The 26,925-nt window shown below is 39.6% G+C and overlaps 1 protein-coding gene across 4 annotated transcripts in view; it reads right to left on the bottom strand.

The window, feature by feature from the left end:
• Positions 1–8,498: 8,498 nt before the first annotated feature.
• The window catches only part of DGKB (diacylglycerol kinase beta), a 463,387-nt gene continuing 444,960 nt past the window's right edge, over positions 8,499–26,925 (bottom strand). For all 4 annotated transcript variants that reach the window (XM_024209048.1, XM_024209050.1, XM_024209049.1 and 1 more), the window contains 3 exons: positions 21,766–21,886; positions 17,141–17,201; positions 8,499–8,606 (listed from right to left, as the gene is read on the bottom strand). In XM_024209048.1, coding sequence (XP_024064816.1) covers positions 8,499–8,606; positions 17,141–17,201; positions 21,766–21,886 — 290 coding nt within the window. The remainder of the gene's footprint in view (positions 8,607–17,140; positions 17,202–21,765; positions 21,887–26,925) is intronic.

Raw genomic sequence — 26,925 nt, 5'->3', positions numbered from 1 at the left:
TTTCCTGTGTCAAACTACTACTTTTCTGTGTGCTCTCAGCTACTCTATTATGCCATTACTGTTAAAAAACATTGTTATTGCTTTGACTAGCTATCATATTATGAGATATCTCTATAGTCAAACCAATAGGGAACAACTGGCATTTGCCATAAGTTATATTTTTATCCAAGATTCAGAATGCAGCCTAAGGGGAAACTATAAATTATTTCGCATGGACTAGGAGCTGAACTCTGTGGCAGAGAAAGCAGTTGTGTCCAATGTAGCAATAGGATTCCCATCAGAAGGAACAGAGCCTTGTCTTGCATTAAGGGGACATAACATTTTCTCAGAGATCCATTAACCTTATTCCAGCCTAGTCATCTCCTGTCCCACAACAGTAAAAACAGGGCTGCGGAATGGCTTTGCCCGGTGTCCTAAAGCGATGACAAATCTAGGTAACCATTCTAACATTAAACAGTGCTAATGATACAGCCAGCAGAAGAGAAATGAGAAGAAAAATTAAGCAACCATAAAAATGTTAGGTCACCCTTAAGCGAATGGACACACTCTCATATTAGCTAACAAGAAGTAGTACCTCATTAATTCACACGAAAGACCCGCTGAGCACTGGAGTTTATACAATTCTGATTTCAGGAGAGTAGTAACTGCTCAGATTCACTTGCAACCTCAGCAGCATTCAGACTTACAGCTGAAGGGAAGCAATTAGCTTAGCTATGATGCTCATTGCCTGCCTCATTGGAATTAAAACATACAAATGAGCAGGGTGCCACTGTTGATACCATTAACAAGTCATCTCCTCCCCCTTTAAACTGTCTGAATTTAAGGGGGATAAAATGACAGCCCTGGAGACTGAACTCTTCTACCAAACAGGTAGAACCTGGATGGTAGCAGCAGAGAGGCCACAGAGGGTGAGGTGGGGAGCTCCCCTCTGCTTCTGACACATTTGGTAAAATTGTGTCCCCTGGCTAGTAGCGCTGCTGCAGCCCGAGGCAGCCCAGTGCCACACCTGTAGGTCTCCTCCTTCTGCCCACAGAAATTGGCAGTGGTAGAGCAGCTATTGTTGCTGGCCAGTGGGGGTGCTGCTGCCTCTGCAGGGCTACCCACTTGCTGCCTGGGTTGGGAGGGGATGCTGGCCCTGGGGTTGCCATGGGGGAGGGGAGAATACGAAGGAGCTGGCTTTGGAGGTGCTGCTTGCGGGGAGGCAGCAGTGGTGGCCTGGGGAATGGCGCTGCCACTGCCAGGCCTTTTTCACTGCACAGCCTGCGCAGGCCCCACCCAGGAGCCCAGACTCTGCCACCATCTCCTAGTAATGCCTGAGGCTCAGTCCCAGGTATCTGGGAAAGGCCCAGCCCTGGCACCAAGGGCGCTAACGTGGAGTGAAGTGATGGCACAGAAAAGCACCACGTCCACCCAGCAATTCAACTGCACGGCTCTGGGTGAGATCTGGTAAGGCCTGTCCCCCCATCCTCCTTCACCTACCTGACTCCAAGCTCCTAATCCCTCCCTCTCCCCAGAGTGTCTACCACAATCTTTCCCTCTGTACCTGATACTATTTGGTAAAATTTTAGGAAACGATTGGTACAATTTTTAGACTTCCACTCCCTGCCCCCACTTGAGGCCCCAAGTGCTACCCCTGGGTAGCAGTGTGCCTCAGTCACAAAGAGGGAGGAGTCTCTAATCCATGCTCATCCACTCCTTGGTCTCGTGGCCAAGACCACCACCAAGAGTGCCAATCAGTGCCAACTGTGTTGTAGTTTCTTGTTACATGGTTTATCATTGGAATGGGAACACAAACTTTATTTCAAATTGACCATCTATTGGATAGTATCAACTTCCAGTCACTAACAACTTTGGTTAGATTCAAACTGGTGATCTAGAGGTGAAAGACTCTAAATCTTATTTCCACTTCTGGAGCCATCCAATCCCGGTAAATTATGCCCCATGTTTATTTGAAATTGAATTGTGCTGCTCTATCAACATGGGTGCAGTTTTTCTATAAATAACAAAAACAAATAACAAAAAAGAGCATTACTTAATCTTTGTCTGAGTCATTCCTGAAAAGCTCCCCATGGTGCTTCTCAGGTAATCTCTTTGAATCATGAATCAGAGAGAGAACTCAACTTCTGAAATGCCACCATGACAAGAGATTCTAGATATCTAAAGAGAAGAGGCTATTGTCCCCTATTTATAGCTTCAGGCTGTAGGGCAATTTGACAAAAGGGAAACGAATGATTATGTAGAAGTTTCTCTGCCTCAGCTGTTGTTCTTGTTGAAAGGAGAGAGCACCGTTTCTCTTACTTGCTTGCAATTACTACCACACAACACATGCATTGTTCGGTACTAAACTCCTGGTACACAGCTTTATATATAGGGTGACCAGATGTCCCAATTTTATAGGGACAGTCCCGATATTTGGGGCTTTTTCTTATATAGGCTCCTATTAGCCCCCCACCCTCTGTCCCGATTTTTCACACTTGCTATCTGGTCAGCCTATTTATATACCTTTGGTGTACATGTGTATGAGCCATAAGCTCATTTTCCATCCTTCAGAACTTTCTGAAACTGGGCTCCGATTTTCCAAGTTTGCTGCCTGAAAGGAAACTAGTTCTCAAAGTTTAAGCAAAACCATGTCCAGTGTTTGAATATGACAATACGAGAAATACACATTCCCTATTATAAAATAGAGGATCAACCACTCTTTCTGAGTAGCTGTACCGCTGAAGTGACTATGGGTAGAAGGTGGAAACTCAGCAGGAAAATTGTCCTCAATGTGGAGCTATGTCTTTGCATGTTCCAGTGAACATAGAGTTTGATTTAACTGAGGCTACGTCTACACTGGCAATTGAACAACAAAACTTTTGTCTTTCAGAGGTGTTAAAAAACAACTTTGAAAGACAAAAGTTTTGCCGGCGACAAGTGCCAGTGTGAACAGCGCTTTGTCAGCAGGAGGTGGAAGTCACCACTCGTTGGGGTGGAAGTTGTTTGTCAGCAGGAGAGCCTACAAACAGCGGCTACACCACGACTTTTAGCAGCACGGCTGTAGCGAGACAGCCATGTCGCTAAAAGCTGTGTAGTGAAGACATAGCCTGAGAGGCACCACTAGCTCTGCCTTAGCTAAGGGGGGCCTGCCCATGTTTTCCTTATAAATCTCACTTGCAGAGGTTTATCACTTGACTGTCACAGGGCAAACTGTCTCTATAATAAGAGTTCAAGCCCCAGCTTTGACCTGTGCCTTGCTTCCTCCTGGTCAAGTGAATTGTAGGGCTTTTACCCTCTGGAGCAAACGTGATTGCAGGCTATAGCAAAGCCTACTGGGAAAGGGGGCAGGACTACAAGAAGAGCTCACTTCTGCTTAGGAAAAAAACATCTGGGAAAGGAGGGTTTACCTAGCAAACTACTGCCAAATGACCACAGTCTGGACAAGACCAGCATTAGTTCTCTGTAGAGAAAGAGCTATGTTGCTTACCTGTCCCCATCCGCATGTGTGGCTGTGCCTCAGTTTCCCCACCAGTGCATCAGGGTTTTTTTTGCTTTTGCTGTTGATTCAATGCTTTTGGCCTTCCAGCCAAGGCAAGAGTCCTCCTCTTTCAGAGTAACAAAATGTCCAGAAGTAAGCAAAACCCCACAGATTCTCCACCTTCCCCAGCCAACCTCCCAGTCTTTATGAAAGCCCTTCCCTTTGCTTGCAGGGGTTTCCAAAGACCTTTTTCCCCTTGCTGGTGGTTCTTCACTTTGTCTAGTCTAAACCTCCTATGCACTTTTACCCCTAAGCAGCAGGGGTTTCCAAGAACAGGGGTCTCCATCCCATCCTGAGCTGGCACCACAGGGGCTAGGCCTGTGCTCTTAACTACAAAGGAGCTGAGTGTTCTCAACCAAACCTCAACCAACTTTACTGTTTCTCAGTATTCTTTCTGCAATGCCCATCTTTTCTAGGCCTCCCCCTAGGTTTCTTTAGCACAGTCCTTCCAGGCTTACTTTTAGAGCCCCTTAGTACAGTCCTCCCGGCCGCCTACCCTGGTTCTCTCTCTGCAGGTAACCACTGTTGATCTTGTACAGATCCTGGTCACCAGCAAGCTCAGCACCGCTCCTCTCCCCTCTGCTGCTCTATTTCCCTTAGTCACTTTCCAAGAGAGCATGAGGAAGCTCTTTGTATAGAACTGCTCCTTTCCCAGCAAGCCTTGTTAGCCTGCAATCACACGCTTGCTCTGGGGACTACAAGCCCCAGAATTCCCTTGGCTTGGGAGAAAGCAAGTCACAGATCAGAGCCAGCACTGAGACTCTCTTAAAGCACCATCTCATTCTATGAAATTGCTTATAAAAAGGTTATCAATCTATAGACGTAGCCCACAAGCCCCAATCTCTGGATCAAAAATATTTTTCCTCACTCAATTTGCTTTAAAGTGGCTCTATCATTTTTATGTGATTCAATCAGTATCAAAACTAGACATTTTCTGGTTTTAAACACTTTTTTTTACACCAATATATCTTTCAACATCCTTAACTCATACTGTGGGCCTATTTATATTCCGGCTTTGAAAAATGGGCATTCATTGTTAATGTCTATCTTTCTGAAAAACACTATGGCACAAATCTGGGAAGGGTGGTACGTTGAGTGTCTGCTTCTGTTTAAGAACCTAACAAGCATGGCTTGTAAGATATCAGGGAAAGGTTATGATCTGCTGAAAGTAATTTCTCTCTCCATATATGTATAGCATTAATGCATATGAAGTTATGAGAATTCTGTAGTATGGTTGTCACTAAAACATGCTGTAAATTGGGGGAATCAGCCAGATATTAGCTCCCCAAAGGCAACAGCAAGGAAAGTAACCAACGCCCGGGCGGGGTGTCAATCAACCCATCAACAACCATTGTCCAGCAAGGGAGCTACAATGCAATGACTCACCTGCATGAGGCCACACCAGGGGAATTGCTCAACCTGGCTTGGAGAGACTCAGTAATGCTCAACGGACTCTGAAGGGGGGCGGGGGCAAAGCCAAGAGGGGAGAAAGGACATGATAAAAGAGAGAGACGTTTGCCATGCTCTTCCTCTCTCTTCCACCTACACCTACAGATAACACCACCTCCAAGCGACTGAAGTGCTGATCAAAGGGGAGAGCCTGGCTGAAGAGCAGCCAGCCTGTGGTGAGAAGCATCTAAGTTCGTAAGGACACTGAATGTGTTAAAATCAGCTTAGAATGCATTTTGCTTTTATTTCATTTGACCAAATCTGACTTATTATGCTTTGACTTATAATCACTTAAAATCTAGAGTCATAGAAAATAAATCTGTTTGTTTATTCTACCTGAAGCAGTGCGTTTGGTTTGAAGCATGTAAGAAACTTCCCTTGGGAGAACAAGCCTGGTACATATCAATTTCTTTGTTAAATTGATGAACTCAATAAACTTGCAGCGTCCAGCGGGCATAACTGGACACTGCAAGACGGAGGTTCCTAGGGTTGTGTCTGGGACCGGAGATATTGGCTAGTGTCATTTGGTTGAAAGTAGCTGGGAGCAGCTTACACGCCAGAGGCTGTGCATGAACAGCCCAGGAGTGGGGGTTCTCACAGCAGAGCAGGGTAAGGCTGGCTCCCAGAGTCAAGTATTGGAGTGGCCTAGTAGATCACCCGTCTAGATAACATCAGAGGTGAACATCACAGTTTGACAAAAAGTGTTGTCCATTACTTTTTCATCAAACACATTGCCTTCCCTTCAGGTCATCTTCCAATTGCTGCAAGCCTTTATCCTTGCCTTCAGACTATCATATTCTTTCAATCCCCAGAAATCCCAACACAGTGTTAAATTAGCAATAGGCCACATTAAAAATCCAAAAACTATCCCTATGATTAATAGTAAAGACAAACTGATAGTGTAAGTATCCATATACAGTGATGAGACTGATTTGTTATATTTATTTCATTAGTGAGAATGTCAGTCATGAGTTAGCCTTTTGAGCACAGATACCATGAGCAAAATCAGCTGTTCTGATGGAGGTATGTGTGGGGAGTGTATATATGAGCCCATCCATCCCTCTATTATGGAAAACCGTATAGCTGACAGTTACCTATTCTCAGGCTCTTAGACACTTTAATAATGACATACATTGTTAAAGAATAGCCTATGCACCATTTTATTTGTTTTTCAGAGATACAGTGTTCAAGAGATTATCAGAGAGGGCACGTTATATAATGATATAATTAAACATGTTTTGACATAAAAGGTTGAATAGCAACAGTAGAAAATTCTATGTCAAGTCATGAGCAAATATTTATTACCTGTAACCATAATTTCAGAAAGCCAATGTGCGCATTATGCCAGCAAGGTCTTTCTTTATGCAAATACTTTTTTACTTTGTAATTATGGAAATCTGCAGTAACTACTGCATCAGAATCTTGTGTGTGCATGAGAGAGTGCATGTAATATACAAGAACAAGTGACGTTAAAATCCTGCTGTAATTGTTAACATCGGTGGACCCAGCAATGGTGAATTATGTCTTAATTTTAAGGAATAATTGTCATCTCATTTTTCTACCTGATGCTAAACTTAATGTTGGTCTTTGCCTCTTAATGTTTACAGAACACTGAGAGCATATTTCATATACATAATCCTCACCAGCACTATACTGCCTTTTTGTTCAGTATCTATTATATACAAAAGAGATGCTGAATACTCATACTAAGGAACCAAACGGTAGCAGCTTTACTTAAATCCATGCACAGTACCGTGCACAACAGAATGATTAAATGCTATTTGCTTTTTAAGGATGAATGAATCGATAGAAAAATAGATTGGATAACTCATTGGCACTTTAATGTATTGATAAAGGTGGGAGGAAACTAATAAATCATGCATTTCAAGCAGTTCCCCCCTGCCCTTCCCTCCACCCCCGCCCCCGATGGAATGTTTGAGAACATAAAACATGCAGCGATGAGGTGCAGGTCATTTTGTACAAAGAACAACGTCAAGACTGCATAAAAAAGCATTTTACTTCAGGCCCATATTGTAAATTTATTGCAACACTGAAAAAGGTTGCCATTCTTGGACCTAACCATTAGACAGTCTGACAGTACCGTGCAAACCATAGACAATAAGACCTGTGCTGCGATTTCCACACTGTTAAGAAGTCTCTCAGAGGGCTGAGAAAAAGAAGACCTAAACAATTGCCTCCCAAATTATTATAATAGGAATTGTTTTGATTTCAGGTAGCAATGAATAGAAAGGGAACTGATCAGAGCATGTCCTTTCCTTAAGAAGACTAATTTAAAGCGTGAGAAAATGAGGGATGTTGCAAATTTATAAATAACAACAACAAAATTAGAAATGGTTTTAATTGTGAAGCAGCAAGTTTATGTGTCAGTCTATTAATGTATGAAACAAATGAAAGGTGAGCATGTAAATTGTAATTAATAGACTGTTTTTCCTATTCCAGCATTAGTTTGGACATTGCCAAGGTAATCAAAGAACTGTAAATTTTCAGAAGTAAGTCTGCTCCAGTGTGCATGATTAATTATGCATTAATCCATTTCTCCGAAGCCTCCTTCACTAAATCTTTGGTGGGAAATGCAGTTTATTAGGCATGTGGTTTGGTTATTTGTGTGCACTACTGCACATACTGCACTATTGGCCAATATGCAAGATGATTTAAAGTTTGGCATATTACAAAGATTTACTGTTGAGTAAAATGTTTTAATGTTTCAACAAACAACACTGCTGACTAGTTTTGCAAGTAGCATTACCTTTATTCACTGTCCTTTAACCTTTAGCCCTGTAGTCCTCACTCAGGCAAACCTGCATTGACTTCCCATCTTGCAAAAACTTACACATGTGAGTAGTTATCTGCATGTGAATAGTACCAGTGATCCAATGGGACTTTGTGTGTGTGTGTAAAGTTACTCACATGGATCAGTGTTTGAAAGATTAAAGGTATTTTAGCACAGAAAAAGGATTTTAATACTTCTCAGTGGGGTTAAATTGCTGAGGAAAAATATTCATTAGAGTGGCAAGAAATGTTAAATGTAAAAGGCCAAGTTAATGGGACCTGTGAACTTCCAAGCTCTTATGTGATACACGTCAAATCAATTGCTGATCTGAAGATGCTTGGGTTCAAGAGGGCAACTACAGAATCTTTGGATTATGATCACTGCATTAGAATTAACTACAAATAAAATCTTACCAAATAAATCAAATTACCCAGAGCATTGCCTCCTCATGTTCCATGGCAGAATTATCCCATAAATTAGTAAATGGTAATGCATGCAACAAAAAGATGCCATATCACTGTATATAAACATCTGCTTTCCTCATGCAAAATGCCTAAAAAAAAGTGACAATAAATTTTTCTAACAGCATAATTTTACATTAGCTCAGTCACAGAAACTGTTATGCCAAATTCCAGAATTCTGTGAGTAGAGGATATTCTAAAACCTTTGAAAGATTCCTGGCATAAATATTCCAAAGTCCAGCGCTGCTAATTTGTTTTCTAAGAACTAAACTACAGAGGCTTATTCCTTGCTGTGGTTCCTTGTTCTTCTGATAATGGAGGAGAATAGACTGGTTTTTGGAGGAGGTCCCACCAGTATTGGGGCTTGATTCTTGTGGGTAATTTTTATCTAGGGGAGGGAAAGAAAAAAAAAACAGTTATCCCTTTAGCTAACTCAACTTCTTTATCATATTTTTACAAATATCCAAAGTGACTGAACCATTTCAAATCTTAAAATGTGGCTTCTGAACCTTCAGATGACCAAGGATTGAAAGGTAGATATGGAAATACATTTTGTTACAACTGACATTTGCTTATATCATAAAGAAATTAATTTATAGTCATAGTTACAACACATAAATTGTAATTATACAGGCAATCCATATTATTAATCATATATAATAAGAACACGGCAATATGCTTTCTTACTTCAGGAGCATAAGATTTATAACCTGCCCTTTTATCACTGCTTGTCACTTGAATATTTTGCATAGCCACATGGTAAAAAGGAATTCAAAAGCAGGAAAGGACGCATTGTATGTTGGGGACACCAAACTAGTTTCCCATTATTAAGATATACACTGTATCATAGCATGCCTTATTTATTCCCTTAATCAGATTGTTCTTCTCTTTTAACACGAGCCATGATACTTAATTTCAAAATAACCATTAGGAATGAAAGTCAAAAGTTAACATAGAAAAAAAGGTCAAAAATGATGAACTAGCATTCTAATTTGTTAATTAATTGGTAATAGAACAGAATCAAATATTGAAAAGCCTGTTTAAAACACTTTGAAAGACTGCTCTAAAGCCACTCATTTTGATTTCTTTGATATAAAACTACGAATCACCTTAAATGAGACAACCTTAAAGTATATTATGTCTGCAATTTTCTCTAATTCAAGTCTAAATTAGAGAAGACATTTTATGAATGTATGCTATGCTCAAAGCTAATTGAAAGCAATTATCAAAGTGGCATTTTGTCTGTGACTTTAAGATACATTGTAATATAATAAATGATTCCCATTATGTAATAAAAAGGTCACATCTTGCCTTTGGGCTAGTGACACTAAGAGTTTTTCAAAAGCAATCTGAGACATTTTCTTTAGTGAACTACAACTAATACAAGAACCATCACTTATTAAATATCAGTTGTCACCTGCATAGTATCCACATCAGAAATGGGTATTTCTTTCAAAAGAAACACCGCCTCATTAAAAACTGCAAAAAATCTCTGTCTTAAAGTGCATACCTGACATTTTCAAGGTAAAATGAATATTCTTCACTTGTCATTCACTAATAGTAATGAAACAAAAATGTACATCACGTGGAGAGACTCATTAAAATATAGAACAATCCTTTTCTTGGGGATGGAAATTTACTTTACAATCTAAGGAGACAGAAACATAAAAATCTCAACGGGAAGAGGGGGTTTATTTAACACTATGGGAATTTTAGCTTACTCTTCACGTGTTCGTTGCACTGCCACCTAATATGTAACTTTAGTATGTTATTGTTTGTTAGCATGAAAGTTAGTGTATGATTCTCTTTTCATCACAGTCAACCTGACAAAGCCCTGGCTGGGATGATTTAGTTGGGAATTGGTCCTACTTTGAGCAGGGGGTTGGACTAGATGACCTCCTGAGGTCCCTTCCAATCCTGATATTCTATGATTCTATGAACCTAGCTTCAGGCACCAATTTGGGGACCAGATTAGCATAGCTCCATAGATGCCAGCTAATAACCTGGCCCTGTGAATTTATCTCATGGGTTGCTATCACTCATACATCATATGTAGGTGTTATATTTGGGCATGGGGGTGGAGGGATGGCCTCTTTTAGGAACACACACTGCATCTGAGATGCAAATCCTCTTGTCTTTCATGGAATGCTGCAAATGCTATTTTCTCATGCTTTCCTGGAGACCGTGGGTTCAATGTGAACTGAAAGCACTGAGTGGAGAAACTATTTAGTTCTGTTGCATTGGGAGAATTTAATATGACCATTAGGTCAATTTGAATGTTTTTGTGATTATTTTGAAAAAGCAATGTACGTGGACTGATTATTGGAAAATTAAAGAAAAAATATTTCTAAAAGATGCAAAGTTAAGTTGCAGCTATAGGAAAAACATGAGAAAATGCTTCTGCTTGGAAAACTTTATATTTTAAGAAAAAAACACAAAACAAACAGAAAACAAAGCCCCACCCAAACAGAAACTGTAAGCAGCCAAAAGTACTACCAGTAGTTTATGATGCATTTGATGAAAGGTCAGTATATAACACTATGGGTAAAATTCTGGCTCCACTGAAATCATTGGCAAAACTCCCACTCACTTCAATGGAACCAGGATTTCACCCTGTAAGTTTGTAGTCCTAATTCAGAAGTTTTACAGGGCTGAGACATCAATAAATGGCTCCAGGGAAAACATAGCATTAGAAATTTTAAAATCATTTTTGCAGCCCTGAGAAGTGCAGCTAATGATATACTTGCTAAAAGGAAAACCTTACCCAATTTAAAGAAGAGCATAACTCTTAAAATTAGAGATAGTAATTGCTCCATATTTGAAGATAGTAATGTTTGCTAATAAATGAGAAGTCTGAGTCTGTCATATTAAACATGTTTATAAATACATAAATAAAACATAAAATGGGCATTTATTTTTTTCAGGAGCACGTCAGAGCTTCAAAATGTGCCTTGAAGCCACAGTAACACAATGCATCCAGTAAATGAAATGCACTAGGGAGTAATAAGTTTAATGTATTAACTGTGTTTCTTAGATCAAATAGTTTTCCTTTTATGTTATTGAGTTCTACAACATGTGCTTGTTATATGTGTGTTCCTAACATCATAGTACGCTTAAATAAGAGGTCATCATTGCCCTTCCAATGAAAACAGAACGTGTTATAAATACAGGAATTAATCAAGACACTAACTAATAAGAAACTATAAATGATACTCCAAGTTTATGTTAAAATATTTGGATTAACAGTCAACTGTATACCTCAGAGGATACAAAGTTAAATTCAAATATGAACATAGTGAGCCATATACGTGGGTAACAGGTGGCCACTTGGCTCCACACTATCAGCAGGGAGGTTCACAGGATTATCCCACAGACTAGGGGTTTGTATGCCACTCTTCTCCCTGCTGCTGGGGCAGGCGTGACTGGGCAACACTACATCATAACTATCCCCAAAAGCGACTGAGGCCAGATGCAGATGGGCCAGAAAGAACAGCCCTTAAGGGTGCTCTAACACCATGGGTGGTGAGTATCATAGGCTGAGGGAGGCTGAGCGTCCCCAAACAGCCAGGCGTGGCCCCACCCACACTCTGCCCCATGCTGCTTCCCGCTTTGCAGCTTAGTCTTCACCCATGCCATGGCCCGGGGGGGGGGCACTACCCACCCACCAAGTGCTGCGGGGCTGGGGGGACTGGGGCCGCACTGCCTGCCCATCTGGCACGCCGGAGCTGGGGCAGCCTGGGGTGGGCTCCAGGAGAAGGGGCAGGGCTAGGGGCTAGCCTCCCTCAACAGGCAGTTCACACGCTGCCCATGTCTAACACAATGCAGAGGACTACCCCACACAGAGAGGCCATAGGATAAGAGAACATAGGAGGATAAGAGGATATTCGACATTGGTGAGGCCTTATTCGACATTGGTGAGGCCTCATCTGGAGTACTGTGTCCAGTTTTGGGCCCCACACTACAAGAAGGATGTGGAAAAATTGGAAAGAGTCCAGCGGTGGGCAACAAAAATGATTAGGGGTCTGGAGCGCATGACTTATGAGGAGAGGCTGAGGGAACTGGGATTGTTTAGTCTCCAGAAGAGAAGAATGAGGGGGGATTTGATAGCAGCCTTCAACTACCTGAAGGGGGGTTCCAAAGAGGATGGAACTCAGCTGTTCTCAATGGTGGCAGATGACAGAACAAGGAGCAATGGTCTCAAGTTGCAGTGGGGGAGGTCTAGGTTGGATATTAGGAAACATTATTTCACTAGGAGGGTGGTGAAGCACTGGAATGCGTTACCTAGGGAGGTGGTGGAGTCTCCTTCCTTGGAGGTTTTTAAGGCCCGGCTTGACAAAGCCCTGGCTGGGATGATTTAGTTGGGAATTGGTCCTGCTTTGAGCAGGGAGTTGGACTAGATGACCTCCTGAGGTCCCTTCCAACCCTGATATTCTATGATTCTATGATTCTATGATTCTAAGAGAAGTGCAAAGGTAAGTTTTAAGCTCTCTTTGTGTCCTCTCTCCTGGCTTGGGCTGTGTAAATTTGGGCCAAACCTCTCTGATCCAGCCCAATGGTTTTAAATAGAGCTGTATGTGACAGTTCTTTTAAACAATTTCTTAACAATATTATTGTGCAAAATGCAATCACATCTAATCAGTCTGGCATTAATTAAGCTCTAATAATATACTCTAGTTTCTCTCTTAAGTAGTGTGATCTGTTTCCCCTTCACACAGGTAGATTGGAAAACATTATGGTGTCACCATAATTCTTAAACATACTGCGAAAATGACAGAGCTGCAAAATTAAAATAAATGATTAATAGCATTTTTTTCATGTTTTGTACTAATAGGTATCACTGAGCTTTTAAATTAATAGAGCTGTCAAGCTCAGGGTTGTTACAGATCCAGCACAGAACTAAAATGGAAATTATGTATTCCACAGACACCTAAAGATGACACTTTGGAATATTTTAAATTTTAATTAGTAGGTGCAATTGTTCCCCCTCCCCCAAGTTACTGCAAATTAATTGGCAATTAGTCACAACTAATTTTTTCTTAACAATTTGAACTGGAAAGATAGGTGCATTATAGTAGCATACTTGTCTGAGGTGCAGAAAGCACACATGCAGTAAATTGCATTGTCAATTACAAAAACTACTATTGTGAAATTAAGAAAAATTATGCATAGGTAAACAAAACTAATGTGCAGTGTAGCAGTGAATGGAAAAAATAATTCTCAACTGCACTGTAAGGTGTCTGAACCTAAAAAAAACAAAAAACAAAAAAAAACCAGCAGCAAACAAACAAACAAACAAACAAACAAAAAAACAATTCCAAAAAACCTCAGGGCTAGAAACAGAAATTCATGCAAATTGTCATTATAACAAGAGAAATTTTTTACAGGTTGGCATCAGTTTATATGTTAACTATTTTACTACTGCTGGATAGTTTCCACTATCATCAACTGCTATAGAGCCAGGACACAATCCTGCTGCCACTGAAATCAAGGACAAAAGTCCCATTGCATTCAGTGAGATTAGGCCCTAATGGCTTGAGAGATCTATGGGATGGAATTGCAACTACAGCTCCTCTGTGCCTGCTGCATGGGGTGTTGGAGCTGGCGGATCTGTGTAAAAGCAGGTCTGTGGCTCCTCCCTTAGCTACCCATAGACTCTTTCCACAATGAGCAAGAGGCACAAGATGGTCGGCCCTTAGTCTCCCTGCCCCTAGGTGGGGCTTAAGTAATGAGGTAGATCTTGGGCTGGCTCTCTGCACAATGGTTCAATTACACTCTTAAAGAGTAAGAGAAAGGCCAGGAAAAAAATTCATACATAAATTTATTCAAACATAAATATCCAAACCTCTTTTCCAGGGATGATCAAGGCACCTGTATAATTTTCTGGTGCCATGTATTATGAATTCTTATCATGAGAAAAAAAAATCATGCCATTGTAATAAATTTCCTGTTGTTAAATAAACCTTATCAACACCAATAGACAGAAAGTATGTAACAAGCTTTGTGACAAATACCATGAGATTTTTAATTTCTTGCAATCCATTAAAATGGCCCTGCCAGTGCACTAGCATTTATTCCATTCCTTCACAGAGGAACTATTCTTGTATCTGCCATAAATGTCTCTTTTTTCCATTTTTAATCTAGTGATATTGGCCGCTTGAGATTCAGACTTGGTACTTACCAAATCAAGAACAAATGAAAGAAGTGAAATTGCAGTTTTTTTGTAATTAAGACAGAATATTTGTAGAGATTTTTCAAAACAATGCTAAAGACAGTTGTAGGTAAATGGAAATATTATTTTTCTTAAAGAAATACTGGTGCCCGAAGACAGAAGTTTATCAAATTAACTTGAGAGCCTTTGAAGATTCATTACTATTAATGACCAGTTTGGAGATCAAGTGAGACCATAAATATATTTCATGTCACTATATTTTGGCTGGGTGAGCTGTGATAGAATTTCCCCTTCAGCTAATTATCAAAGATGTTTAATGTAACCACTAATGTTATAATTTTTCCTTCACAAAAACAGTTCTATATGAAAAGATGATGAAAGCAATAAAATCTAGGCCCCGATCCTGCAGCTTGTTCTTCCTGGGCGGCCTGCAGTGGATCTCCAGACAAGCATAGCAACATATCTGGCTATCTGCAACATAATGCAGAATTGAGGCCTGAGATTGTAAGATATTTAGGGCAGGAACTGTCTTTTTTATATATGTGTACAGTGCCTAGCACAATGGGGCTCCCATACTTATTGGGAACTCTAGGTGCTATCACAATACAAATAACAATTTTTAGCTTTCATATTCTCTATGTTATTAGAGCTATAGGGTGAAATCCTGGTACTATTTAAATCAATGGCAAAACTCTCATTGACTTCAGGGGGGTCAGATTTCACCAAAAAGCCATGGGCCCAAATTTTAAAAGATATTTAGGTGCCTAACTCCAAAGGCTCCTAAATACCTTTAAAAATCTGGGCATAAGTAACTCAGATGGCTAAGTCAGATTTCAAAAGTGACTTTGGCACTTAGAATCAAAAGGTATTTAAGTGCCTAAAGATGCAGCTATGTGCCTGATGTGATTTTCAAAAGCACTAGGTGCCATACTACCATTGAAACCAGAATAGAGTCAACGCTGGAGGGAAAGATGTGAAGACAGATGGGATTGTGTGTGTGTGTGTGTGTGTGTGTGTGAGAGAGAGAGAGAAAGAGAGGAACTCCTCTTCATCTTAAAAGAAATGGGTGTGTGTGTGTGTAACTCCTCTTCATCTTTAAAAAAAAATGATAATTTACTTTTGGTTAAGTCAGAGGGACAACCTCAAGGCAAACTTTACTGAAGTCTGTACTACAGGCAAAACCTCATGATTTCTATACTAGTTTCCTGATTTTTTTTCTGAAGTTTGCAATCCTATAATATAATATATGGAGATATACCTATCTCATAGAGCTGGAAGGGACCCTAAAAGGTCATTGAGTTGAGTCCAGCCCCCTGCCTTCACTAGCAGGATCAAGTACTGATTTTACCCCCAATCCCTAAGTGGTTCCCTCAAGGATTGAACTCACAACCCTGGGTTTAGCAGGCTAATGCTCAAACCACTGAGCTATCCCTCCCCCCAATCCTGGGACTCAAACAGTTGGTTCACACAGTTACAGTTAGTAATACTTTTTTTGTGTGTGTGCTTGAACAGAGAAAGCTACATAGTCCATGAACAAATGCTCTCTGATTTCCAGAAAAAAAAAATCTTTCTGAAGCAGAGCCTTAGAAATATGATCTCAAAATCAAAGAAAGATATCTAAAACTCCTTCCTCTAATGTTAGCCTTGGATAAATATCTGACCACTTAGAACCAAGACAAGGAGAAAGTCTAACAAGAGTTGTAAATTTTGTTTTTGGTGCCACAAGTATTTTTTGTGCATGGAAACACAGAGAACAGTTCAGGCTAAATTTATGAGAATGCAGGGAGCAACAGCACTCTTTCAGCAGAAGAAAAAGGGGAAATATTTCTTGTAATATAAATGTAAAAAATAAAATCAAATAGAATTATTCTTCTGTGACTAAATTTATAGAGATTCTGCAGCTACTCACCTTTATGAAACAAAGTCTGTGGGTTAGTTTCCCCACAAAGGGAAATAAACATGTTCCATAATGTGTTTGTTATAGAGGACGGAGCAGTTTATTTTAGGAATGATACAGTAAATCTGGGAAGGGGCTACACACAAGAACATATGCATTTTATGATCACTTTTAAAGGGTAGTTTGACTAGGCAACAACATGGACTACGGTGTGTGGTGTTCTTGGCTGTAACGATGGGTCAGATGCTCCATGGATCAGACATCGGGGTGATTGTAAAAATGGTATGGCCAACATCCTTCCATGGGTTCTGCAAGTCCAGTGACCGGGAAATCACAGGTCCTGTTGCTCTGTAACCACAGATTTATTGCTGCAAGAGGTTATGCAGTACCTCTTCACTCCAAAAGATTTTGTGACATATCTCATGAGATTCTCCATTGCTCTGTCCTCACACATACATCTATTTATATGGCCCTCCCCTCACTACAGTATCTGAGAGTCTCCCAAGTATTTAAAATAAGAAATGTAATAACAATCTCTTTCTTTTCTTTCCGTCTCAACCTGTAGAAGAAATAGCATGATTAAATTACAGGTTTTGTTTCTTTATGTTCGCGTGAAAGAGTGGGCGTGCTGTGTATCTGTGTGGGTGTACAGAAATTATGGAGCGTAAGCTAAGTCAATGTTGATAGCTACAGTTGTCTCTAATTGAAAAGGAGCAGTTTCTAACATTTAAGGAGAGCTGAAATGAAAGTTTGATCATTAAAACTGATTGCCATTTTTTATTATAGAAAAAATATTTCCCCCTCAGTAATATTTCTTTTCCAGTTCTATGGGCTATGTTGATAAAAGCATGCTTACTGTACAAGGGGTCTGCATCCATGGTTCTCCATCAATCTGCATGGGCAGCGACTTGCTGGTTCTAAAGTAAAATATTTAATTATATGAATAAGAGTGGCTGGACAAAATTCATCAAGCTTATATTTTGAACAGAGATATATGAGGACAGAACAGGTGTGTGTAATCATCAGGACATTTATTGCCCACAAGTGTGCATGCAACTTCCACTGCTATTCTACCACAGATCCGGTACATGACCCAATGCCCCTACAAAGAAGTAATGCACTTATTTTAAGGCTTGGTACTCTTCTGTAATGTTATGTGCAAACATATATACTGTAGTTCAGGAACAACCCCAAGTGTACTTTAGTATGCAAAACAAAAGTACACCAAACAGGCACAATGTGCTAAAAACATGCAGCTATTCCTTCATGACAGAGCAGAGTGCAGATAGTGGAACTTGACTTCTGCATGAACTTTAGGTATAAACCTACTTTATTAAATAAGAACACAATGAAGCTCTTTGGGGCAAGGAGTGCCTTTTTGTTACATGTCTGCACAGTGCCTAGCACAATGGGACAGGGGCACTTCGGTGCTACCACAGTACATATAATAAAGAGAAGTCCATGCTACTCAACAATTTTCAAACTACTGTTTATGAACCAAATAAGAAAACTCTTTCAGCCATACTAGTATTTTTTATTAGCACTGGGAGGATATTCTCTTGCTTGCATCTACTCTGGGTACCCTGCTCATACTCATATAGCAGTAAAGTAAGTTCCAAGGAGTACTGTGTTCAGAGGCTTTGCCTTTAAGGATTAAACAATTAGAATGTTTAGTGCTCTAATATGATTTGCAGAATAACAGCTTTATAGACCCAGCACTACTGGAAGTGATGCACATCAGATAATTACATGAGCCTACAGGAATGTAAAGGCAGGAATCAAAATAATAACCTTGGGCACATCCAATTCTGCACCCATTTAAGTCAAGGGAAATTTTGTCACTTGAAGGCACTTCAGTGAGTGCAATGCCCTCATCAGAAGGTAGGCTTTCACCTTCAGAAGTACCTACACTTTTGAGGGAGTAACTGCTGTAATTTATGGCCAGCGGCCACGATGTGACAGGTAAAAGCACGGGAGAACGTGCAAGTGGCCTCACCCAACAGCTGAGTAAGAGTCTGTCACATCTGGAGTCCCGACTTGTAGGAGAGCATAGGAATTGTTTCTTTGGTGTGCACCTGGACACATGGCAATCCAAAAAAGGGAGGGGAGATGGCAAGCCCATTTCTCCTCTGCATCAGCTGAGATTAAATGCTTGCTACCCCAAATCGGGAGCACCTGACACCATCCTGAATTAAACACTGTGGGTAGGATTTTCAAAATCACCTAAGGCACCTTGGAAAATCCCACCTTATTTTCTTAATGTTTCTTAATGGTTTTCTCTCGCACATGAGGTGAGGTGGGATGAGGCAAGCTTCACTGGTGAAAAATTGTACTGTTTGGTAAAATTGCAAAATTGTAAAAAATATTTTTTTAAACTTTTTTGGAAATATAGTGATTTTCCTGGTTCTATTCAGCACTTTGTCTTACCAATGAAAACTGTGTTCACTTTTAGCTCAGTAAATCATAGAATCACAAAAACATAGGGCTGGAAGGTACCTCGAGAGGTCATCTAGCCCAGCACCTTGTACGAAGGCAAGACCAGGTAAACCTATACCATCCCTGACAAGTGTTTGTCTAACCTGTTTGTAAGAAACCTCAGCGATGAGAACTCCACAACCTCCCTCAGAAGCCAATTCTAGAGCTTAATTACCCTTATAGTCAAAGTTTTTCCTAATCTCTAATTTAAACCTGCTGTGTGGAAGATTAAGACCATTACTTCTTTTCCTACGTTAGGAGACATGGAGAACAAATGATCACCATCTTCTTTATAACAGCCCTTACCATATTTGAAGAATATTATCAGGTTCCCCCTCAGTCTTCTTTTCCCATCACTAAACATGCCCAGTTTTTTTAACCTTTCCTCCTAGATCAGGTTTTCTAAATCTTCTATAATTTTTGTTGTTCTCTGCGCTCTCGTCAATTTGTCCACATCTTTCTTAAAGTGTGGTGTCTAGAACTGGATGCAGTATTCCAGCTGAGGCTCACCAGTGCCAAGTAGAGTGGGACAATTACCCATATCTTAGGGTATGTCTACACAGCAATTAAATACCCCGGGGTGGCCCATGTCACCTGACTCAGGCTCACAGGCTTGTAAAATTGCAGTGTAGATGATCTGCCTGAGGCTGGAGCCTGAGCTCTGGGATCCTGTGAAGAGGGGGTAGGGGGAAAGGATCCCAGGCTCCAGCCTGAGCCCAAACATCTACACCGTAATTTTAAAGCCCTGCAGCCCGAGCCCTGCAAGCCCAAGACAGCTGACCCGGGACAGCTGGTGTCCTTTAACTGCCACGTAGCCATAACCTTACATACAACACTCCTGTTAATACACCCTTTTTGCAGCTCCCCCCTGCTTCTCCCCCGCCGCCATCATAGACCCCAGAGCTCAGGCTCCAGCTTGAGGAAGATCATCTACACAGCTGACCTGGGACAAACTGGATCTAGGTGGGAAAAGAAGACTGAGGAGGGGCCTGATAATATTCAATTTGTGATCCACTATAACTCCCAGATTTTTTTACTACTTCCTAGCCAGTTAGTCCCCATTTTGTAGTTGTGTATCTGAGTTTCCTAAGTGTAGTACTTTATACATTAGAGTGACAAGATGGGTGAGGTAATATCTTTTATTGGACCAACTTCTGTTGCACATCTTTATTGAATTTCATCTTGTTTATTTCAGATCAATTCTCCAATCTATCAAGGTTGTTTTGAATTCCAACCCTGTCCTCCAAAGTGCTAGCAGCCCCTCCCAGCTTGGAGTATCTGCAAATCTTATAAGCGGACTCTCTACTCCATTATCCAAGTCATTAATGAAAATATTGAATAGTACCAGACCCAGGACAGAACCCTGCAGGATCCCACTAAATACATCCCCCCAGTTTGACAACGAACCATTAATAACTACTCTTTGAGTTTGGTCTTTCTACCAGTTTTTCATCCATCTTATAGTAATTTCACCTAGACTGCATTTCCCTAGTTTGGTTACAAGAATGCCATTTGGGACTATGTCAAATGCCTTACTAGAATCAAGGTATATCACCTCTATAGCTTCCCCCTATCCAATAGGCCAGAAATGCTGTCAAAGAAGGCAATTAGGTTGGCTTATGGTGGCTATTACTTATGACCCTATTATCCTCTAGGTGCTTACAAATTGATTGTTTAATAATTTGCCACATTATCTTTCCAGGTATTGAAGTTAGGCTGACTAGTCTATAGTTCCTCGGGTCCTTTTGTATCTCCTTTTAAAGATAAGTACTATGTTTGTCTTGTCTTCTGGAACCTCACCTGGAATCTCACAGATAATTACTAATGTCTAGTTCCTTATGTACGCTTGGGTGAATTTTGTCAGGCCATGCCAACTTGAATGCACCTTACTTATCTAAATATTCTTTAATCTGTTCTCTCCTTAATTTGGCCTACATTCCTTGCCCCTTCTTGTTAATATTAATTATGTTGAATATCTGGTCACAATTTACCTTTTTTGTGAAGAGTGAAGCAAGACAGGCATTAAACACCTTAGCCTTCTTGATGTAATCCGTTATTAACTCGCTTTCCCCACTAAGGAGAGGGCCTACACTTTCCTTAGTCTTTCTCTTGCTCCTAATGTATTTATAGAATCTCTTCTTACTGTCTTTATTGTCCCTGGCTAGTTGTAATTCATTTTGTGCCTTAGCCTTTCTGATTTTGTTCCTACATGCTTGTGCCTTCTTTTGTACTCACTACTAGGAATTTGACAATGTTGTCCAAATGATACAGCACAATCAAATCAGCCAGTTCTCCTGTTTCATTGCTAACTCATACCAATGCATTTGTTCATGGTGACTTGTCAGTGCTCAATATACAGTATAACAATAAAATGTAGGTTTTTTGCTCCTGAGAATCTTAAAGTGTTTTACAAATACTAACGGCAATTTATAACTCCCAGGTAAAGAATATATTAGGATACCCATCTTATGAAGAGATTAAAATGTGTCAAAGAGATGTAAAAAGAACAGGAGTACTTGTGGCACCTTAGAGACTAACAAATTTATTAGAGCATAAGCTTTCGTGGGCTAGTGGGTTGTAGCCCACGAAAGCTTATGCTCTAATAAATTTGTTAGTCTCTAAGGTGCCACAAGTACTCCTGTTCTTTTTGCGGATACAGACTAACACGGCTGCTACTCTGAAAAGAGATGTAAATGACTTGTCCAAGGTCACTCAGAGTCTGTGAATAATAAAACCCAGGAGTATCAACTCCCAGTCCTCTTCTCTCACCACTAGACAAAACCTCTTCTCACAATGAGGTGAGAGATGACTATAAGGTGTGAAGACTGACGTTAAGAAGTTTCCTATTTGCTTTATCATGTATTTTAATGAAAGAAAACCATCTAAATACATGAATTCAGTAAACACCTACCTTCAACAAATTTTCATGTGCATTTAATGTATGATTTTTATTCAATATGTAGCAATAAAAAAATGTATAACTAGAAGGTACAATAAAGAGTTTACCTGATGACAACAGATGAGCACTGTGCAAGTCGCCTACCAGCACTTTTCAGTCCTGTGTATATCTGACCCATCTCCATGGCTCCTTCCAGACCAACCACTTCCATCAGCTGATCACTCAGATCTGAAACAATTCAGCACACTTCCCTTTAGGAAGACAGCAACACTTCAACTAGAAATTAATTCTGAAATTGTATTAGAGCTAGGAATCACTAGCAAAAAATGACTGCAATAGGAACTACTAGCATAAGAAAAGATAAAATGTAGTAGGAATATTATTGGCAAAGAAGTAATGGCGACATTATTTTCTAAACTGACTAAAAGTTGTCAACTTTCAGGCTTACTATACCTGGACTCACTGTCATCTCATTCCAAAACATCGTGACAAAAATTTCTCTAAAGTCAAATAATAAGTATACACAGTTCTGGTAGCAACCTCTATATTTAGACTTCTTAACACTTTACATCATAAAAGACTCTTTCAACCTTTTTTTTGAGACGCTTATACCTCCATTGTTTGTAGCAGGTCTTTGAAATTTAGCAAGGGAAAGCCCTTGGGCTAGAAAAATGCCTTTTCTTTGTCCCATAATCTTCCATTCAAGTGGTCTAGGCAACTTTAATTTGGCCCCCTTGTGCTTATGCACTTTGATACAGACTTTATTTACATGATCACACACTATTTTTTTCCATAGGACTTTTGTCTCATTCATTGCACAGGTTGAATGCTCAAGGGGATGTAATTAAAGTATCATGGACATTATTCTGGCATTTCCTATTTTGATCACTTGTTTACAATGTAAATATTTTTCTTCTCATGTAATTCAGTGCCAAAATATTGTGTAATAAAAAACTGTAAAATATCATTTAAAACAGTATTATTCAAAAAGTAAAGTTAAAAGTTAAATACTAATTGCCTTGAGTTCAAGGAACAAGTATAATATAAATTCAGAGTCTTCAGTTTAGAAGACAAAAAGAGCCTCTAACCATTAATACATCAGACTAGTTTGAGGGGCAACCAAAGTGAGTTAAATCCTCTCTGGAACCCACTAGGCTTGTTTTGTGTGAACCATTTTACAAGTTCTAGTGAAATGTATGTTGCCAAGAACAGATGGACAAGGAACAGAAACATTTTCTTTCAGCTGTAGATTATGCTTAAATGTCCCTTGCTTTATAGAGTGGTTGTTAATATCCTTGTTTCTGAGAGATATGCTAGCCAATGAAGTAGAGAGAGGAAGGCTAAAACCTCAGGGGCAAGCATCATGGCATTGACAAAGGAAAGGAGAAAATATTAACATGTGTAGCTCAACCTACACTGTAGGTGGGATTTCATGCTATTTTTTTTTTAACTATGGGGTTGAGCAAAACTTCCAAAGGGAATTTTCTATTGACTTCATTGGGACTTTGGATCAAAGTAGTTAACTGAAATCTATGTAGTAAAGAAGAAATTTAATAAAGAGTTGGAGTATAGTTGGGGTATGGTCCTAACTATTCTGCTAACACCCAGAGAATTTGCTTCTGTCCACCACCCTCATTCTTATTTTCCTCCGTTTCTTTATTTCCTTGCTATTTTCTTTTTCTCAATGCTAAAATGAGAGAGAGAAGTCAGTGTCATACAATGGAAACTAAACAAAAATGAATACAATTCCCAACTATTATGAAAAAAAAAAAAACATTAGGAGGGAAAATGGACAAGAATGTAGGTTCTTTGACAGCTCCTAATTCTGCATTTCAATATTTTCCATTCTTTAAAAAAAGTGTAAACATAACTTTGTATTTCTGGCTTTCTATCAATTGATGTGTTAAAAGGACAACATTCCCTGAAGTTACTCATACGTATTTTCAATTTGAACTCTAAGCTTAAACATATTATATTTTTCTCAATTTCCATACAGTTTTAAAAAAGAAAAGTCTTACTCGGTTGCCAACTTCTTCGATTGTAAAAGCAAACAGAATTTTATAGACTATTAAATTGTTAAAACATTTCTGGCCAAAGCAAACATCAAATTCTCATCCACGCAGGAAAAAAAAAATTAAATGGAAGAATAATTAAGAACAGATTTTTATTACTGACAGCTCATGCAACATATGCAAGGATTCAGTATAGTGATATTTTCAGTGACTTAAATTTGATGTGTCACTTTTCAGTTGCTGTAAACTTAGTGCCTGCTGATAGCAGGTAACTAAAGGCCAATTCCTGCCCTTTGATCCACACTGCATATCTCCAAACACTGTGGTATGTTAAACATTTGAAGAGATGAGAACAATTCAAATGCATATACAGTAAGTTAGAATCCCACAACACACTTCTACCCTACAAAAAGTGAGGCCTCTTCAAAACCTTCACATTTGTGATGGCAGATTGCCAAGTGGTGTGAGCTTAGGCCAAACATGAGAATTTTTAACAGTAAGTCATAGTTAAGTCTACCTTCAGAAACAATCGGAACTAAAGTCAGCTTAGTGAACATAACATATAATTGATTTTGGAAGGCTTAATTTATGCTCTTGACCCTGTCTCATACATTTGACCAGTAGGGAGCTGTATGGTTACATGCATTTCAATATATTTCAGGTAAATTGACTTTGATGACAGCTTAGCTTGAGAAAGAACTGAAAATGGAGTGAAGGTTTTGGCCCCAGGTCTGAAGGATGTTACATGGATATGGGATACTCCCCTTGAGGACAAAAGGTTCAAATGTCAATGAATGGATGACACTAATTGAGAAACTTTTGGTTTGATATATAAAAATATTGATATTGTCATTAGAACACCATCCATGAAAAGAACACCTATGGAAATTGCTTATACCAAGTGAGGCGGTTGAACCATCTCATGGCATTTATGGGGCCTCAAAGGGAAGTGAAAAGCATGTCACATATTGATTTGCCGACGATGCATGACCACTAAAGTTGTGCTTTGTCAAAGCAAAGGTGATAGCCACAACAACAAGGCCAACAGGGGGCATAATTTCCCTTTAAAGAGACATATTTTGAAGTCTTAAAATGCTGCATGCCCTACTTCTGCAAAGATTCTGAATGTTACTCCAAAGAAATAAATGTTTGCTGTTTAACAATCAAAGAAAAAAACCCTCAATCATTTTGAGAGTAGATTATAATGTGGCTATTTGCTACATTATGTGTCTGAACTGTAATGCTAATCTAATTTAGAGTAATCTTTTTGGGACAGTGGCCACATTAGCCTTTAAGTTATGTACTGCTGCATGCACACTGATCGCACTCAAATAAATAATACAACAAATATTTTTAGGTATATTGTATTGCTGCTGCATTATATGTATTTTGTAACTGCAAAAATGACAATCAGAAATGCCCGATATATTAGCACAACATTTTTTTCACTCTAGGTCCATCCTTCATTCACTATAGCAGGTTTTAATCAATGCTAAGAGGTTGAAGATCAGGTTTTCAAAAGAGCTCCGCACCCAAAAGCTCCCATTGAGTTCATTGAGAACTGCCAGGCACTGAAAACTTTTGAAATTCTGGCCACTTCATTTAGGTGCTTAAATGGAATGGGAGCTGAACTCTTATAGCAAATCTGGCCTAGAAAGTACTTCAGCATCAGTGTGTGAGAAGAGTGTTTTTTTAACTGCTGCCTTTGGGTTCTTGAGTCAGTTTGTTCTACTTTAAGCTTTGTGGAAGAACTGAAGGTTCCCACTTGTTTTCTATATCAATGAGCCGGTAGTCTGTGTGGGAATGTTTTCATAGCACCATGCCTCTCCTGCCCTCTTCCATAAACCAAACTACTTCACGTGTCTCCTCGTATTAGCACCATCAGGAAACAAAGCCAGCTCTCACGAGGGAGTGCTGATGTCAGCAGATTCTGAATAGTATGCAGAGGGACTTCTGACCCCTTGCACTCATTCCTGATGAGGGGGATGGGGGAAGGGGGGATAAAGTCACTAGAGAGATTGCCAGCCCACTTCTTATGATCAGGTGGGGGAAGGCGGAGGGGGGAAAGAAGCCCAAATAAAAATCTGCTCTAGTGATAGACAAAATGACATATGTGAATATGAGCCCTTTATGGTACTTCTCAGCCCCAAAAGATACATACCTGAAGACCTTAACGCTATTTAACAAGTAGTTTATATTGTCCCTTAACTAAATATTTCAATATTCAAAGTGAATATACAATAGAATAATACATTTGGAATTCATCTACGCATTTAAAGCAAGGAAAGCAAACTGGGATGGGGTTGGGCAGGTACACAGTATGATTAGAAAAAGTGATTTACATAGAGAACTTTCCCTCTGTAATGGAACTGTTTTTGATATCCAATTTATCTTCTAATATATAGATATTGCTGTCCTGGCAAGAGATTGAAAGACTCTATTATATTTGGGGTTACTGCACTTACTCAGGCAGATGTGCATAAAAACACTGTTGGTCAGTGGTAAATCTGTCTCTGGCGGCAGTTTGTCTTTGGAAAGAAGGGACTACAGGGCTGAGTAAATTTAATTAAACCCTGGTAATCATCATGCTGGATGTTTTTTGGTTCCAAAGTTAAAATATAGAATAAGAAGTTGAAAACTGGGGACTTGCCAGAGATCTTTGAAAACCTGCTGAGTTCAACGCGCCACATGACATGACTCTCTAGTATCTGCTCAGAACAGTGCATGTATTAAAAGTACAATTTTCCATTATGCAGGAATGTGGGGACACTTTCATACACAGAGACAGCAAAATGCTAAAGCTGTGTTGTATAAAGTGCTAAAGATATGTTTGATGTCACAGTGTACGTATGATTTAAGATGATCAGTTACTGGATTACTTGGTGCATGTTAAAATAAATTACCAAAATCATTGTAAGCTGTGCTTTCTGATTTTAAAAAAGAAGCCAACAGCAACTAGTAGACAGATATACCACAGCATTTATAATTATTGATAGTATACTTGCACCTACAGGCCCAACTTAGGCCCAGTTATTCTAGTGCTTGTACAGACACAAAGAGACAGCCCATGCCTCCAGGAGTTCATAATCTACACAGACAAGATAGACTAAGAGTTGGGAAAAGGACATATTATTACTCCGACTTTGGGTCGTAAACCCATTTTTTTGCCCAAGATTTTGTGTAATAGTATACAATCCTATATATATATACACACACACACACACACACACACACACACACACACACACACACACA

This window comes from Terrapene carolina, unplaced genomic scaffold, assembly GCF_002925995.2.
Source record: "Terrapene carolina triunguis isolate 2854851 unplaced genomic scaffold, T_m_triunguis-2.0 Scaffold84, whole genome shotgun sequence".
NCBI classification, from domain to species: Eukaryota; Metazoa; Chordata; order Testudines; family Emydidae; genus Terrapene; species Terrapene triunguis.
This window is presented reverse-complemented; position numbering and strand designations above follow the sequence as displayed.